This window comes from Oratosquilla oratoria, chromosome 22 (assembly GCF_046742065.1).
Source record: "Oratosquilla oratoria isolate Oo_2021 chromosome 22, ASM4674206v1, whole genome shotgun sequence".
In the NCBI taxonomy this organism is placed as follows: Eukaryota; Metazoa; Arthropoda; class Malacostraca; order Stomatopoda; family Squillidae; genus Oratosquilla; species Oratosquilla oratoria.
In genome coordinates, this window is record NC_134798.1 from 56,810,940 (window position 1) to 56,823,708 (window position 12,769).

At 40.3% G+C, this 12,769-nt stretch overlaps 2 protein-coding genes across 5 annotated transcripts; both read left to right on the forward strand.

Annotated features, from left to right (window-relative positions):
* The first annotated feature begins 2,105 nt into the window (after positions 1-2,105).
* Positions 2,106-12,333, forward strand: LOC143037606 (BTB/POZ domain-containing protein 6-A-like). Of its 4 annotated transcripts, none has more exons than XM_076206088.1 (6): positions 2,106-2,549; positions 7,016-7,176; positions 7,286-7,519; positions 9,238-9,333; positions 10,276-10,415; positions 10,529-12,333. In XM_076206088.1, exons 2-6 carry the CDS (start codon positions 7,018-7,020, stop codon positions 11,205-11,207), a joined length of 1,308 nt encoding a protein of 435 aa, XP_076062203.1. In that variant the 5' UTR covers positions 2,106-2,549; positions 7,016-7,017; the 3' UTR covers positions 11,208-12,333. The 4 variants fall into 4 exon arrangements, with proteins under 4 accessions (XP_076062203.1, XP_076062202.1, XP_076062204.1 ...); XM_076206087.1 differs by lacking the exon at positions 2,106-2,549 and adding an exon at positions 2,809-3,476; XM_076206089.1 differs by lacking the exon at positions 2,106-2,549 and adding an exon at positions 4,756-4,880.
* On the forward strand, positions 4,027-4,833 carry LOC143037393 (uncharacterized). The gene has a single exon (XM_076205531.1). The coding sequence runs from the start codon at positions 4,027-4,029 to the stop codon at positions 4,831-4,833; it is 807 nt and encodes a 268-aa protein (XP_076061646.1).
* Positions 12,334-12,769: the final 436 nt, after the last annotated feature.

The following is a 12,769-nucleotide window of genomic DNA, read 5'->3' on the forward strand; positions in this document are numbered from 1 at the left end:
AATGGACATGGAACTGCCTAGTTTAGGCCTCATGGTCTCTTGCAGTCTCCTTCATTCTTATGTTCCTATGAACTGTATCATCCAAGACATGGGAGAGCCTACAGAAGAGGAATACCCGAAGGCGACTTTCAGTGATTTAGATCCTTCCACGTTAACAGTTTTACACATGCATGAGAGACCCAAACTATTCAGCTGTCTACCAAGAAGATTCAAAGATTTGACCAGGTGTGGCAATGAGGTCTTCCAGAGAGCTTTGCATGTACTTGCAACTCAAGCACCTGACAGCAATAGTATCTCAGCCTAGATTACTTAAGAACATAAGAATGAAGGAGACTGCAAGAGAAAATTAGGCCTACAACGGGCAGTTCCATGTCCATTATCACCTGTCATTCCCATTGTAAGAAGCTCTTAGATAAAGGTAGACAAGTGAGTAGAGAGGTAGAAGGGTATATAGGTGGCGAGAATTTGATTTTTATGAGTTCGATGTTTGGTAAACAATTGCTTGTAGGCGAAGATTGCACATGCACGTTCCTTGCCTAAATGTTTACAAACAGTCGACGGGGACCCGATTTCATTGCTGTATAAAGTTCATTTTATGCTGATGTATAAGTATGTAAATTAAGTCAGTGGCGCATTGAATTCGAGATTGGTTGAGTAAGCTGTATTGTTAATGGGATTTGCAACAGCCTCACTGATTGGAGAAAGGGTGGAGGAGGAGAAAATTTAATTGGTTCACGAGAGTAAAGTCACGCCCTTAGGGGAGGCACTTAGATGTAAAAGTAAAGATTACTGGACTAAAGGAATCATGACGTCAATGCGAACTGACGTAGTGAACAAATTGAGGATTCCAAATGGGAACACTCGTAGAGGTCGGACGTCTCTTCAAACCAGCTCTCTCAACAAACTCCAAGGAATCTTCGCACGCCGGTGGTGGCTAGGAGATATATCTCCTAGCTGCTGCCGGTCTGTCATGGCCGACCTCTACGTTGACGTCGGCAGGCGGGTTTACACCAAGACAAATACACACATTTCCCAAGTCACGTAAATCTCTGTTTTCAGAGTAGTGCTTGGAAGAAAAGAGGCACACGCACACTTGCTCGCTGGCAAAGCAGAGGCCCAAACCGTCTCACTCAGAACCCTCAATCTGATCGCAGGCTGGTCGACGGAGAGACTTGGGACACCTCTCTGTCCAACCGGCCCGCAACCTAACGCTGGCCTCTTCGCTGACGCTGGTGAGCGAGTTTACACTTCTAACATTTACACACAATTCCCAATCGCGTAATTCTCTGTTTTCAGAGTTGTGATTGGAAGGAAAGAGACCATACAACACCCGCCCGTCTGCCCCTCCCTCGCACCGCCACTGAATCAACTCTTCTGGAACCCAAACCCAACCTGGGGAAAAACAGGCAACGCACGCCCCACCTGTGGCTCATCAGGAACGCGCTCGCCAGCGGTGGTGGCGAGGAGTTACATCTCCTTTGCCGCTGCCGGTCTGGTTACGGACCGATCTCTCGTTGACGTCGGCAGGCGGGTTTACACCGCCCGTCTGCCCCTCCCTCGCACCGCCACTGGATCAGCTCTACAGGACTTCAAACCCAACCTGGGGAAAAACAGGCAACGCTCGCCCCACCTGTGGCTTATCAGGACCGCGCTCTACACGCGGGAAGTGAACTCAACTCACTTCCCGTATGATACACACATACACCTCTCACGAACAGTGCCACAACACACGCACAAACATCTACACTTACTTTTTCTTCGACTAAAATTCGCTTCCTTTCTAACTTTCTCTTCTACTACATCTTCTCATTTCAGTTTACCTCCCACTAAAGATTTTTCCGTTTTTCCACCTTTCTCTACTACTACGCCTCCTACCATTTTCTAAACTTTCGTTGGTGATCCTAACCCTAACCCCGGCGTCGGCGCTGCCCTCCAAGCTCCCGGTCTATTTCTCCCGAGCCACGACCACCAATAAACCCCTAATCGCTCGCAATTCGCTCGGTGGCAATAGCCCTCTTTTATACGCTACTATCTTTTCATTTTCTTACACACATTCTTCCCCTCCCACAAAAACCGATCCCGCGCAAGCGAGGTGGTCTTTCCTAGAGATTCAGATTCAGATTCAGGAGTCCCTTGGTGTAACTCCAGAACTAAAGTGTAATATCATTCGGGGAGAAACGAAAGAAAAATGAAGTTCCGTTTAATTCCCCTCCCTTATACAGAGTAACGGAACAAGTCGGTTGATCGGAAGCAAAGGGGCTTTCTACAGAGAAATATTGCGAGTGACTATAACACATAAAGACAATGGTGAAAAGAAAGTAGAAAGTGAGAGACGTGATATAAAGTGAAAATACAAAAAAGTTGGTCCATATAGCGACGACAACAGAGTGGTGAAATGGGACCAGTGAAGGCAACAGTACGAGTACACGGATCGTGACAGTGGTAACATCCATGGATCAAGTCGTCGTAACCTTTTCTTAAAACAATCGATAGTTTCAGCGCTCACTACACGATTACTAAGTGTATTCCATTCGTTGATCTCTTTATCGGTAAATCAGTTCTTGCTTATTTCCTTCTTAAATCTAAATTTGTCCAATTTAAATATATTACTGCGAGTCCTGCCCTAATTGCATCACCCTACTTATAGGCTTTGATATACTTGAACACCTCTATTAGATCACCCCGCATTCTGCGTCTTTTCAGAGTGTAAATAAGGTGCATATGTCTGTCCTATCCGGTAGACTGATTACCCAAGTTTTAATTCCTACCCAAATGTCTGTTGTTGCTCACTTTTAACGCAGCAAACGTAAGTGCTGTCATTGTTCTGGAAGAGTATTCTACTTGTCAATGGTTAATAGCAAAGCAATTTCCCTTCACGGTTCTTCTCTGGTGGTCAGTCCGTACTACTTTCAGGCTGTGACCTCTCAGATTGTTGCTGTTGTGCACCCATTGAATTCTTGGCCAATAAAGCCCCATTTCCTGTGATTCACCATGGTCTTGAATCACGTGTTGGAATTATGACCGACAGCTATTTCCCTCCCAGAAGAGAACTCAGTGCTTATATATAACCGATCTATGGGTAATACTGTGACCTTATACGTACACACACACCCTACTTCCCGCCCACGAGTGATTTCTAATTCAGTACATACAGATAAACGCTACCCACATTCTTCCTTGTTATTTTGGAAACAAACTTTCAATAATAAACATTTATGAAATGATGAATTTTTTAATTATGGATCTGTATATTCTAAGCATTAGGTACATGGCTTTGGTTTGCTATAGTTATCCCTGATAAAATCCATTCTTTGTTAGTCCATATGCCAGTTTTCTTCGTCTGTAAAAAGGTGCATGGTTTGAAAGGTATTAAGACATCGTTTGATTTGTTGACGGAGCGAAGATACTTACCGATTCATTAAGTTGCCTTTTGTGTGTTTAAATAATCAGCTTGAACATTGAAGCGGATTGTAAAGGTAAAATGAAATGTTAAATTCTGTAAATTGGAAAACCGGCCTTAAGAAATGCAGGATCCCGTTTCATGTTATTCTAATCATCTAATCAAATGATCTTAATTTTGCTGATCCCACCTACTGGAACGAAGGAAACGTAGTAGTAGTGAATGAAGGGATATTATGAATGAATAAAAGGATGACATGGCCTGAAGAGATGTTCTCATATGATTCAAATTATTCTAAATAGATAAGAACAAATATCACCTGTTGATGAACTGTAATGGACAAGTTCAGTCTATCGGGCCCTGGCCCTGCTTTGGAAGTGGTGTACTTTGTTTTATTATTATTAATATTTTTAGTCTAGTGATGTGGAGAGGAATTGGTTTGACGTGACACGTGTCATCAACAAGGTGTGGATGGGAGGGGTGGTTAAATGGGATTTTCTTTTGTATGAAGTAGATACATTTTGGCCGATGACACCAGGCTGAAAAGGCAGATAACATGCCCAGAAGATGCGGAAAATACACAAAAGGACCTCAATGAAATACAAATTTGGGCAGCATCAAACAACATGGCATTGAATGGTGAGAAATTTGAACTTGTACGCTATGGGAGAAATGAAGACCTTAAAAACTCCACAAACTACAAGTACAACAACCAGCTCATCACAGAAAAAGAGCATGTCAAAGACCTTGGGGTATTCATGAGCGACGATGCAACTTTCTCACACCACATAAATAAAATAATAGAAGCAGGAAGAAACTTGAGTGGGTGGGTGCTTAGAACTTTTAATTCTAGAGATGGGCAGTGCCTAAAGACCCTATGGAAGTGTCTGGTAGTCCCAAGGCTCGAGTACTGCTGCCAGCTATGGTCCCCATACAAAATACAAGAAATAGCCAACCTAGAGGCTATCCAGCGTTCCTTCACTGTAAAAATTCAGGGAGTACAGCACCTAAACTACTGGGATAGACTGAGCCAGTTAAAACTGTACTCTCTGCAGAGGAGAAGGGAACGCTATATAATCATCTATGTGTGGAAAATCCTGGAGGGCAGAGTACCTAATGTGGGAATAGTGCCAAACTACCATCCGAGAAAGGGAAGACTATGCTACATAATGGGTACTGTAGGCTCCATACAAAGAGTGAAGACAATAAAACACAACTCTTTCACTCACAATGGACCTCGTTTTTTCAACTGCCTCCCAAGAGATCTCTGGGACCAGAAAGATACTAGCCCGGAGTGTTTCAAGAGAAAGCTGGACAAATGGCTGGATGGGTTACCAGACCATCCACCGATACCAGGATACCCCTACAGCCACCACAACACCCTGCCAGAAGCAGTACAGAACCAAGGACAACTTGGAACATGCGTAAGCTGACTTCAGCCGTGTCATTAACAGACAAAATTACCGAAAGTATACCGAAAGTAAGTAGCGTCTTAAATGGAAGATATTTGGTGTGTGTAAGGAAGGGAGTTGTACTGAAGGAATTATATCTCAGTTCAATCCACTGCCAGCATACACTAGAAGTCAGAGACATATTGGGGGCAGTTGAGAGGCATATGTTTATGTAATTTATTTGTTTTCTTTGAAGGTGGTAGGTTAGGTTAGAAGCATAGAATTGACCTTTCATGAGATTTCTGAATGCCGCCGACTTTTAGTATGTACCTCCACTACCCCAGGTCTGAGATTTGGGAGGGCCACAAATCCAAGGTAACTGGTAGCATCTACCAGGGAGGACCATAACTCAGGGAAGAAATATTATATTTTTGATAAGGGATGCTAGTGTAGGATAAGGTGTTCAGTGTCTTCTGTGTGGTTTGATTCTGTGGGTTGGCTTATATTGTATTGGTACTGTCCTAAAGGTTGATGGCGTCCTGAACTCAAATATGCCAGTATTATTTTTAATTCTATTGAAGGATTTTTCTAGAGGTATTTGGTAAAGTATTGAATTTAGTTTGTCATAAGAGCTTGTTAAGTGATCTGGGTATTTACCTAGTTGTATTTTGCGGGAAGGGGAGCTATGCTCGTGGTGTGCATGTATTTTTGTTTGGATGCACTGGGTGTATGGTTCCAGGTGTGTTACATCTTCTCTATAGCGATTCCAATTAATGCATTTGTATGGAAAGTTTTATTTCTTACAGAGTGCTTTTGCTATCAAGGTACTACTTTTATGAAGGGAATATTGCATATGTGATAGTTTGTAGATTTTATCATATTATTATTATAATTTTTTTTCTTTTTTTTTTCAAACTCCATCAAGGATAACACCCAGATATTTTACACTTTTATAAAGGGTAATGAGAGTTCTATTTGTAGTGATATATTTAAGATTTGTGTAATGCTTTAGTTTATTATTTGATACAACAATCACTACTTCTGTTTTATCCTCATTTAAATTGAGTTTCCTTCTAGTCATCCATGTTTTTATTTCCTTCATAAGTATCTCTATCTTGTCACCTTGTCCACCCCTTCTTTAATTTAAAGAAATCAGGTCCTCTTCTTCACTCCATTCTTTAACATTGGCATGTTACTTTCCAGTGTATTTGTTTACCAAGTTGCACCTAGTTCTTGTATATATCCAGTTTTAATATATAGGGTTGGAGCAGTTGTCTTAAATTCATTAATGTCATTGGCCTGGAGTATATTTTCTTGTAGCTTAGCTCACAAATATCTGTATGAAAAGATGTAATTCATTAAATCTTTCATGCAGTCTTTTAGTTATTTACTATGGTATTTAATCCATTCATCCTATACCAGCAGATCATCAATACCCATTTTATTTTATTGAAAATGAGTTGGGAGATAGGGTTAATGAAAGAGTATGGGAATGAGTGAAGAAAGATTAGTAAAAGAAGTGTGGAAGGCAGAGGTGGTATATTACAATTAGGTAAATACATTGTACCATGTAATGACAGTGAGTGGTTGTATGCTGTGAGAAAATTATGAAGACATGTAATAGTAAGATATTGTAAACGTTCATTTTGTCACCAGTCTGTTAGGGTCATGAGTAATTTATTGTAAACCCACTTGACCTCAAATGTGGTATTGACTGATTAAATTTTGTGCAATAAATACTTTAGGGACCTGTGTAACATTGCTATAGACCAGGGTCATGTACCATTCATTTACAATTAAAGAAAATAATAAAAACAAATTACAAATTTAATGTCTACAGTCCCTCCATTCTGCTACACTTCTTGAATCTCTCCTATACCACCTCTATGAATCTACATTTTTGTTTCAATGTTGACTCTACCAGATGCACCTAGGTCTATTAATTCAACACTCACCATCCGCCACTAGGAATTGGGGGCGTTTTATGTCCTGGGCCACTGCCCGCAATGGGTTTATGTCCAGGGGCCAAATGTCTGCCCAAGTGGCAGTTGATGAGTGTTGGATGAAGAGACCTGGGCATACTTTGTTTCAATATTGTCCAGAAGTGGTGATTATTTCTGACAAAAATTCTAAATCTACTTGAGAATATGATAAAGGAATGGTTGCATAACCTTGAGTTTAATGTGCTTTTACATTTGAACATATGTTTTTATGGTTTAAACAGACATGGATGAGTCAGCAGTTACCACAGTTAAACCAAGATGTCAGGCTGGAGGATGGCAGTTGTCACTACAAAATGTCACAGAGCGCTTACAGTATTTGTATTCAACAGGTGAACATACTGATCTTGAAATTGTCCTTCCAGAGTATGATGAAAAATTCAAGGTAAGTTTTATTTATTTTCCTTTTATTATTATTATTACTATTTTTTTTTAAGGGAATAAAGAAGAAAAAGTGTCAAACTTGTCTTGTATCATTATTTTACAATATGCAGGTCCACAGGCTGGTGCTCATCATGAGTTCCCCTGTTTTTGAGACCATGCTCACAGGCTCTATTGCTGTGGAAAAGGAGCTCACTTTGTATGAAGACTCCCCGAAGGCAATCCATAGACTTCTGGACTACATGTACAAGGACAGAATGGATCTAGGGTCTATAGATGAGGCTCTTGAGGTATACGCTGCAGCCCACAAGTACCAGCTTGATGTTGCCAGAAGGATTTGTTCAGAGGTAGGAAGATTTTGCTATTGGTGTAATGAGAGCATAGTTAATTTAATGTAGTTGATTTTTTACCCATCAGGGAAATGCCTTTTGTAGTCTCACTGTTATTGAAATTTTTGTAATTTAAAGAAGAGTGATATGTCCTGCAAGGATGTTCTTATCTACTGGGTTCTTTCGAGTGGATAAGGAGGAGGGTTCCCCCATATAATGGAGCAATTATGATAATGATTGAAATGATTGCAATATAATAAGCTATAGAAGTATTGCTCCAAGTCACTTGAATTAAGCAAGGCTTTGCAACCCTTCTTCCCAGCAATTCTTCCCGGGTTCCCTTGGGGATAGTGTCACACTGGTTGGAAACTCCTGCTATAAATGATGAATATGATAGCAGAATATTGATTGCTTACATGTACTAAAAAAGACTTTACCCTGTATAAGTGGGTGATCAGACCAAGACATACATTCACCGTTCACTCATACATTACCCACTTGTCCCTTTTTTATTATAGGTCTCTATTGATTTCATAACAGATATATAGTTCTTACATTTTTTTTTTTTTTTCTGTTGAAATTATATTCCCAGTTCTTCATTGTGGCAGGGTCGAAGGAGGGATTGAGGAAGTTGGTGATGGAATTTGGGAGGGTGTGGAATAGAGGGAGTTTGAAGGTAAATGTGGATAGGGGTGGGGTGATGGGGTGTGGGGGGGGGAGAAGGTGGTAGTGGACTGGAAGTGAGTATTAAGGGAGAGAGACTGGAGGAAGTGGATAGTTTTAGATACTTGGGTGGAAATGTGGTGGGAAAGGGAGTGGAGGTGGAGGTAGAATGTAGATTGAGAGAAGCAAGTAAATGCCTTGGGGGATTAAAAAGTGAAATGAGAAATAGACATTTGAGAATGGATGCTAAGAGGAGATTGTATGAAGGAGTGATTGTGCCAATAGTATACTATGGAGCAGAAACATGGAACAGAAAAGAGGAGTTTGAATGTGCTCGAGATGAGGTACCTGAGTAGTATGATTGGGTTACTAGGCTGAATAGAATGAAAAATGAGGTGAGAAGGAGAATGGGGATGGAAAGGGAGTTGGGAGATAGGGTTGATGAAAGTATTGGGATGGTTGGGACACATGGAAAGAATGAGTGAAGAAAGATTAGTAAAAGAGGTGTGGAAGGCAGAGGTTGAAGGAGTGAACATGAGGGGGTGACCAAGGATGAGATGGATGGATGGGGTAAAAGGGGCATTGGGAAAAAGGGGAATGTCTGTTGAGGAAGGACGGGAAAGACAGAAGATAGGGGTGAATGGAGAATAGTTGTGTATGGATAATGCTGTGATGCATGAAAGGGAGTGGATGGGGGATGAGGGAATATGTGTGAAAAATAAATTGATGCAGCCTGAAGGGATTTCTCCCCATCTTCTCCATTTCTGCATGAGGGGAAGGAGAGGGGTGTAGCTGATTTAATAAAGTAGCCTTGCTGTGGATGTGCTGTGTCTTGTGACACTGGTTCTGACCCAGGGCAGTGGGCGAGATGCAGGAATAACCTGTCATCCAGGAGGAGCCAAGATAAGAGGGAGTTGGATGGGAGTGGAGTATGAGGGGATGGAATGGGTGTGAGTGGATTTTATGCTTTTGTTTTATGGCTACCTCTCTCGTAAGGAGGAAAAACCTTTGGTATATGTATGTATATTTGTATTTCATTGAATTTATATTCATGATATCAAGTACCTTTGCAGTATATCATATCCAACCTGACAGAAGAAAAAACTCTGGTAGCTTTGGAAGCATCATTGTTGTATGAAGACCTCAATATGAATAACAAGTGTAATGAAGTGAGTACTGTGCCATTTCCTTCCAGTAGTACAAGAAGTTCATTTAAGTTCTTAATTGTTGGTCAGGGTGTTCAAGCATTTTAATTACCAGGGATACTTGTTTCATGTTTGATAAAGTCTTGATGCTCTTATAGCTACATTTTTTTTTATTGTAGATATTTTTAGATTAATTAACTTAATGCTTCAATAATGGAAGGTACCAACAAGTCTTCCCATAGTATCCAGGTCATGTATTTTTGATGAGCTGCCCTAAGTTTTTGAAAAACTGTTTTGGTAGGAATGTGGATATTAATTACAAAGTATATTATTCATGAATGAAACTTTGACAAAAGTGTGGAGCTACAAGCAGCTAAAGTAGCACTCTTGCTTTGTGGACAAAGAACTTTAATTGTAATCGTTGGGGCAAACATAGAATGAGAGTTAATAGTATGGCTTCATTTATAATTCTGCTTATGTTTACACACTTGAGCTCACCTGAATCCTTAAACAGACAGTGCTCACAGAAATAAACACAGTACAACTCCTTGCTGCCACTAGCACACTACCCTTACTTGAAAAGCTAGGTCATAACTATGTTGCAAAAGAGAACATTACCTTGGCACTAGGGCAGCGTTTACCAACTTTGGGTACTGGGAAGTGATGCCTAGGCTACATACACTGTCCTTAATCCATCTAGTACCGGTAATAAGATATTAGTTTGGAGGTGCTGGACTGCTTAGGCCTGACAACAGGGGTTGCTAAGTTCAGAAAAGTTTGGAAACGTTGCTCTAGTGTCTTAAAAAATTCTAGAACAAAGTGGGGGCTGTCCATGGAACAGTGTGACAGGCAAAAATATTTAACCAACTGTATTGCAGTCTTAGATCTCGGTTGCAGTGATTTTATTTATTTTTTATTTACATTATTTATTTATTTATTTATTTATTTTTTCCCTGTGTTGGTCAGTTATTGGTTGAGAAAGCTGATGATGTTATGGGTGCTGATTGTGTGTCTATGCTCAGGAAGGAAACAATGAAAAATCTGCTGCAGAGGGAGGACCTTGAGGTGTCATCAGAAATGGTTTTATTAAATGCCATCATTACTTGGTGAGTGCTCTTACTTTCATATAACATCATGGTAATTATTTTTATTGCTTTACTTTGCAAGATAAGTAGGAATGATGACATACAAATTTCTTATTTTATACTGCATACTTTAGGGGTAAAGCTCAGATTTACCAGAGAGAAGAGGAACCTTCCAATAGTGCTCTACGGAAGGAGACTGAAGACCTATTGAAAGAAGTGCGGTTTATGACTATGTCTAGTGACGAGTTCATTGATAAGGTTATTGATACGGATATTTTTAGTCACACAGAGTGTATTCACATCTTGAAGTGCATTCGGGGTAAAGATATATCAACCATACCAGAGTCAATACCATTGAACCCTTCAGCCATTCAGAGAAGGAAGGGTATTTTAAGGGTTGATTTAGATGAAGTTGAGGAGTGTGAAGACATGTATGTATGTGAAGCTGATGAGGAATATAATTTACGTTCAGAAATGACAACTTCAGAGGACATAATGGTTTACCAAATTGAATCTGACTTCCCAGGTCTCCTAGCGAATATACATGATGAATCAAGTGAAAGTTGTTCTGAATCATATGTCACCAATAGAGTTTCTACTTTAAAGAAACCATTTGTGATGAAAAAGGATGGAATATATTCCATAAGGGGTATCTTTCCATCAACCACTGAAGTACCGTATACGGAGAGTGGTTATTATACCAGCACTGTAGGAAATGTATCTATATGTTATGAGAATGATGATAAAATGAACATCAAGTTGTATGTCACTCCTGTTACTACAAATCCTCTAGGAGTAAATGTAGGTGAGTGATATGTGGCATTAGTCCAAAGTGGTATCCCCACAAACCATATTAACCTCTTTCATACGAGTCAAATTCTTGTGTGCAGCCTCTGATGCCTGAGGTACAGTGATTGTTGCATCAAACACTTGCATTATAGAATATAAAATCACTGCTGTATTACTCATTCTCCTTCACTGAGTAATGATGCATATACCTATGGCTTTTTCCCCCATACAAGGGAGGTAGCCAAAGACAAATGCATAAATCCACTCCCACCCATTTCATCCCCACATACTCCACTCCCATTCACCATCCCTCCCTCTTTTCATGGCTCCTCCTTGATGATGGGTCATCCCTGCATCTCACTCACTGCACTGGGTCAGAGGCAGTGTAGCAAGACACAGCGCATCCACAGCAAGGCCGTTTCATTTAATAAGTAATCCCCCTTTCCTTCCCCTCATGCCGAAAAGGAGAAGATTGGGAGAAATCCCTTTGGGCTGTGCCAAAATATCATTCACACATACTCCCCCACCCCCCCATCCCCCACCCATACCCTCCCATGAATCACTGTATCATCCATACACAACCATTCTCCACTCACCCCTATCTTCTGTCTGCACCCCTCCTTCCTTAACAGACATTTCCCTCTTTCCCAATGCCCCTTTTACCCCATCCATCCATCTCATCCTTGGTTGCCCCCTCATGTTCATTCCTCCCTTACTTCTTTTACTAATCTTTCTTCACTCCATTCTTTCCATATGGCCAAACCATCCCAATACTGTTTCATCAGCCCTGTCTCCCAACTCCCTTTCTATCTCCATTCTCGTTATTCACTCTGGTCAGCCTAGCAATCCCTACCATACTTCTCAGGTATTTGATCTCAAACACACTTAAACTCTTTTCCTCTCTATGTTCCATGTTCCTGCCTTATACAGTGCTGTTGGCACTAGTTTCTACAATATTTGCTGTTTTATATAATACACCCTTTTATAAGACCTCTTTTTTACTAGGATATGGTGAGAGAATTTTAATGTTTCATTGTACATATGGGGAAAGATACTGTATATAAGATAGTTTTGTAAGGAAAAAATATGTGAATTTGTGCATGTAAATACAATATTGTGACAGTATAATAAAATAAAGTATAAAATTTAATTTAACTTATCATTAACCTTTGAAAGCAATTAAATTTGCCACAACAGAAGAGAAATACATCAGCATCAGTGATTACTGGAAGATGTAAATGAAGTAGATATAAAATCTGGTCCAAAATGGTAAGCTGTATACAAATAATGTACAGACAATGCTAATATTTCACTGAAGATTAATACATAGCAAGCATCAACCTTGTTGTGTGTTACCAAAACTGGTAAATAAAGTTTAACATGGCAAATAATCTATATGGAAATATATATTGGTATGTGATTTGTGTTACTCCGACTACTTTGCAGTGGATGTGCTGTGTCTTGCTGCATTGTTTCTGAGCTAGGGGGAGTGGGCTGGATGCAGAGATGACCCATCATCAAAGAGGAGCCAAGTAAAGAGTGAGGGGTGGAGTGTGATGGGTGGGAGTGGATTTATGCCATTTTCT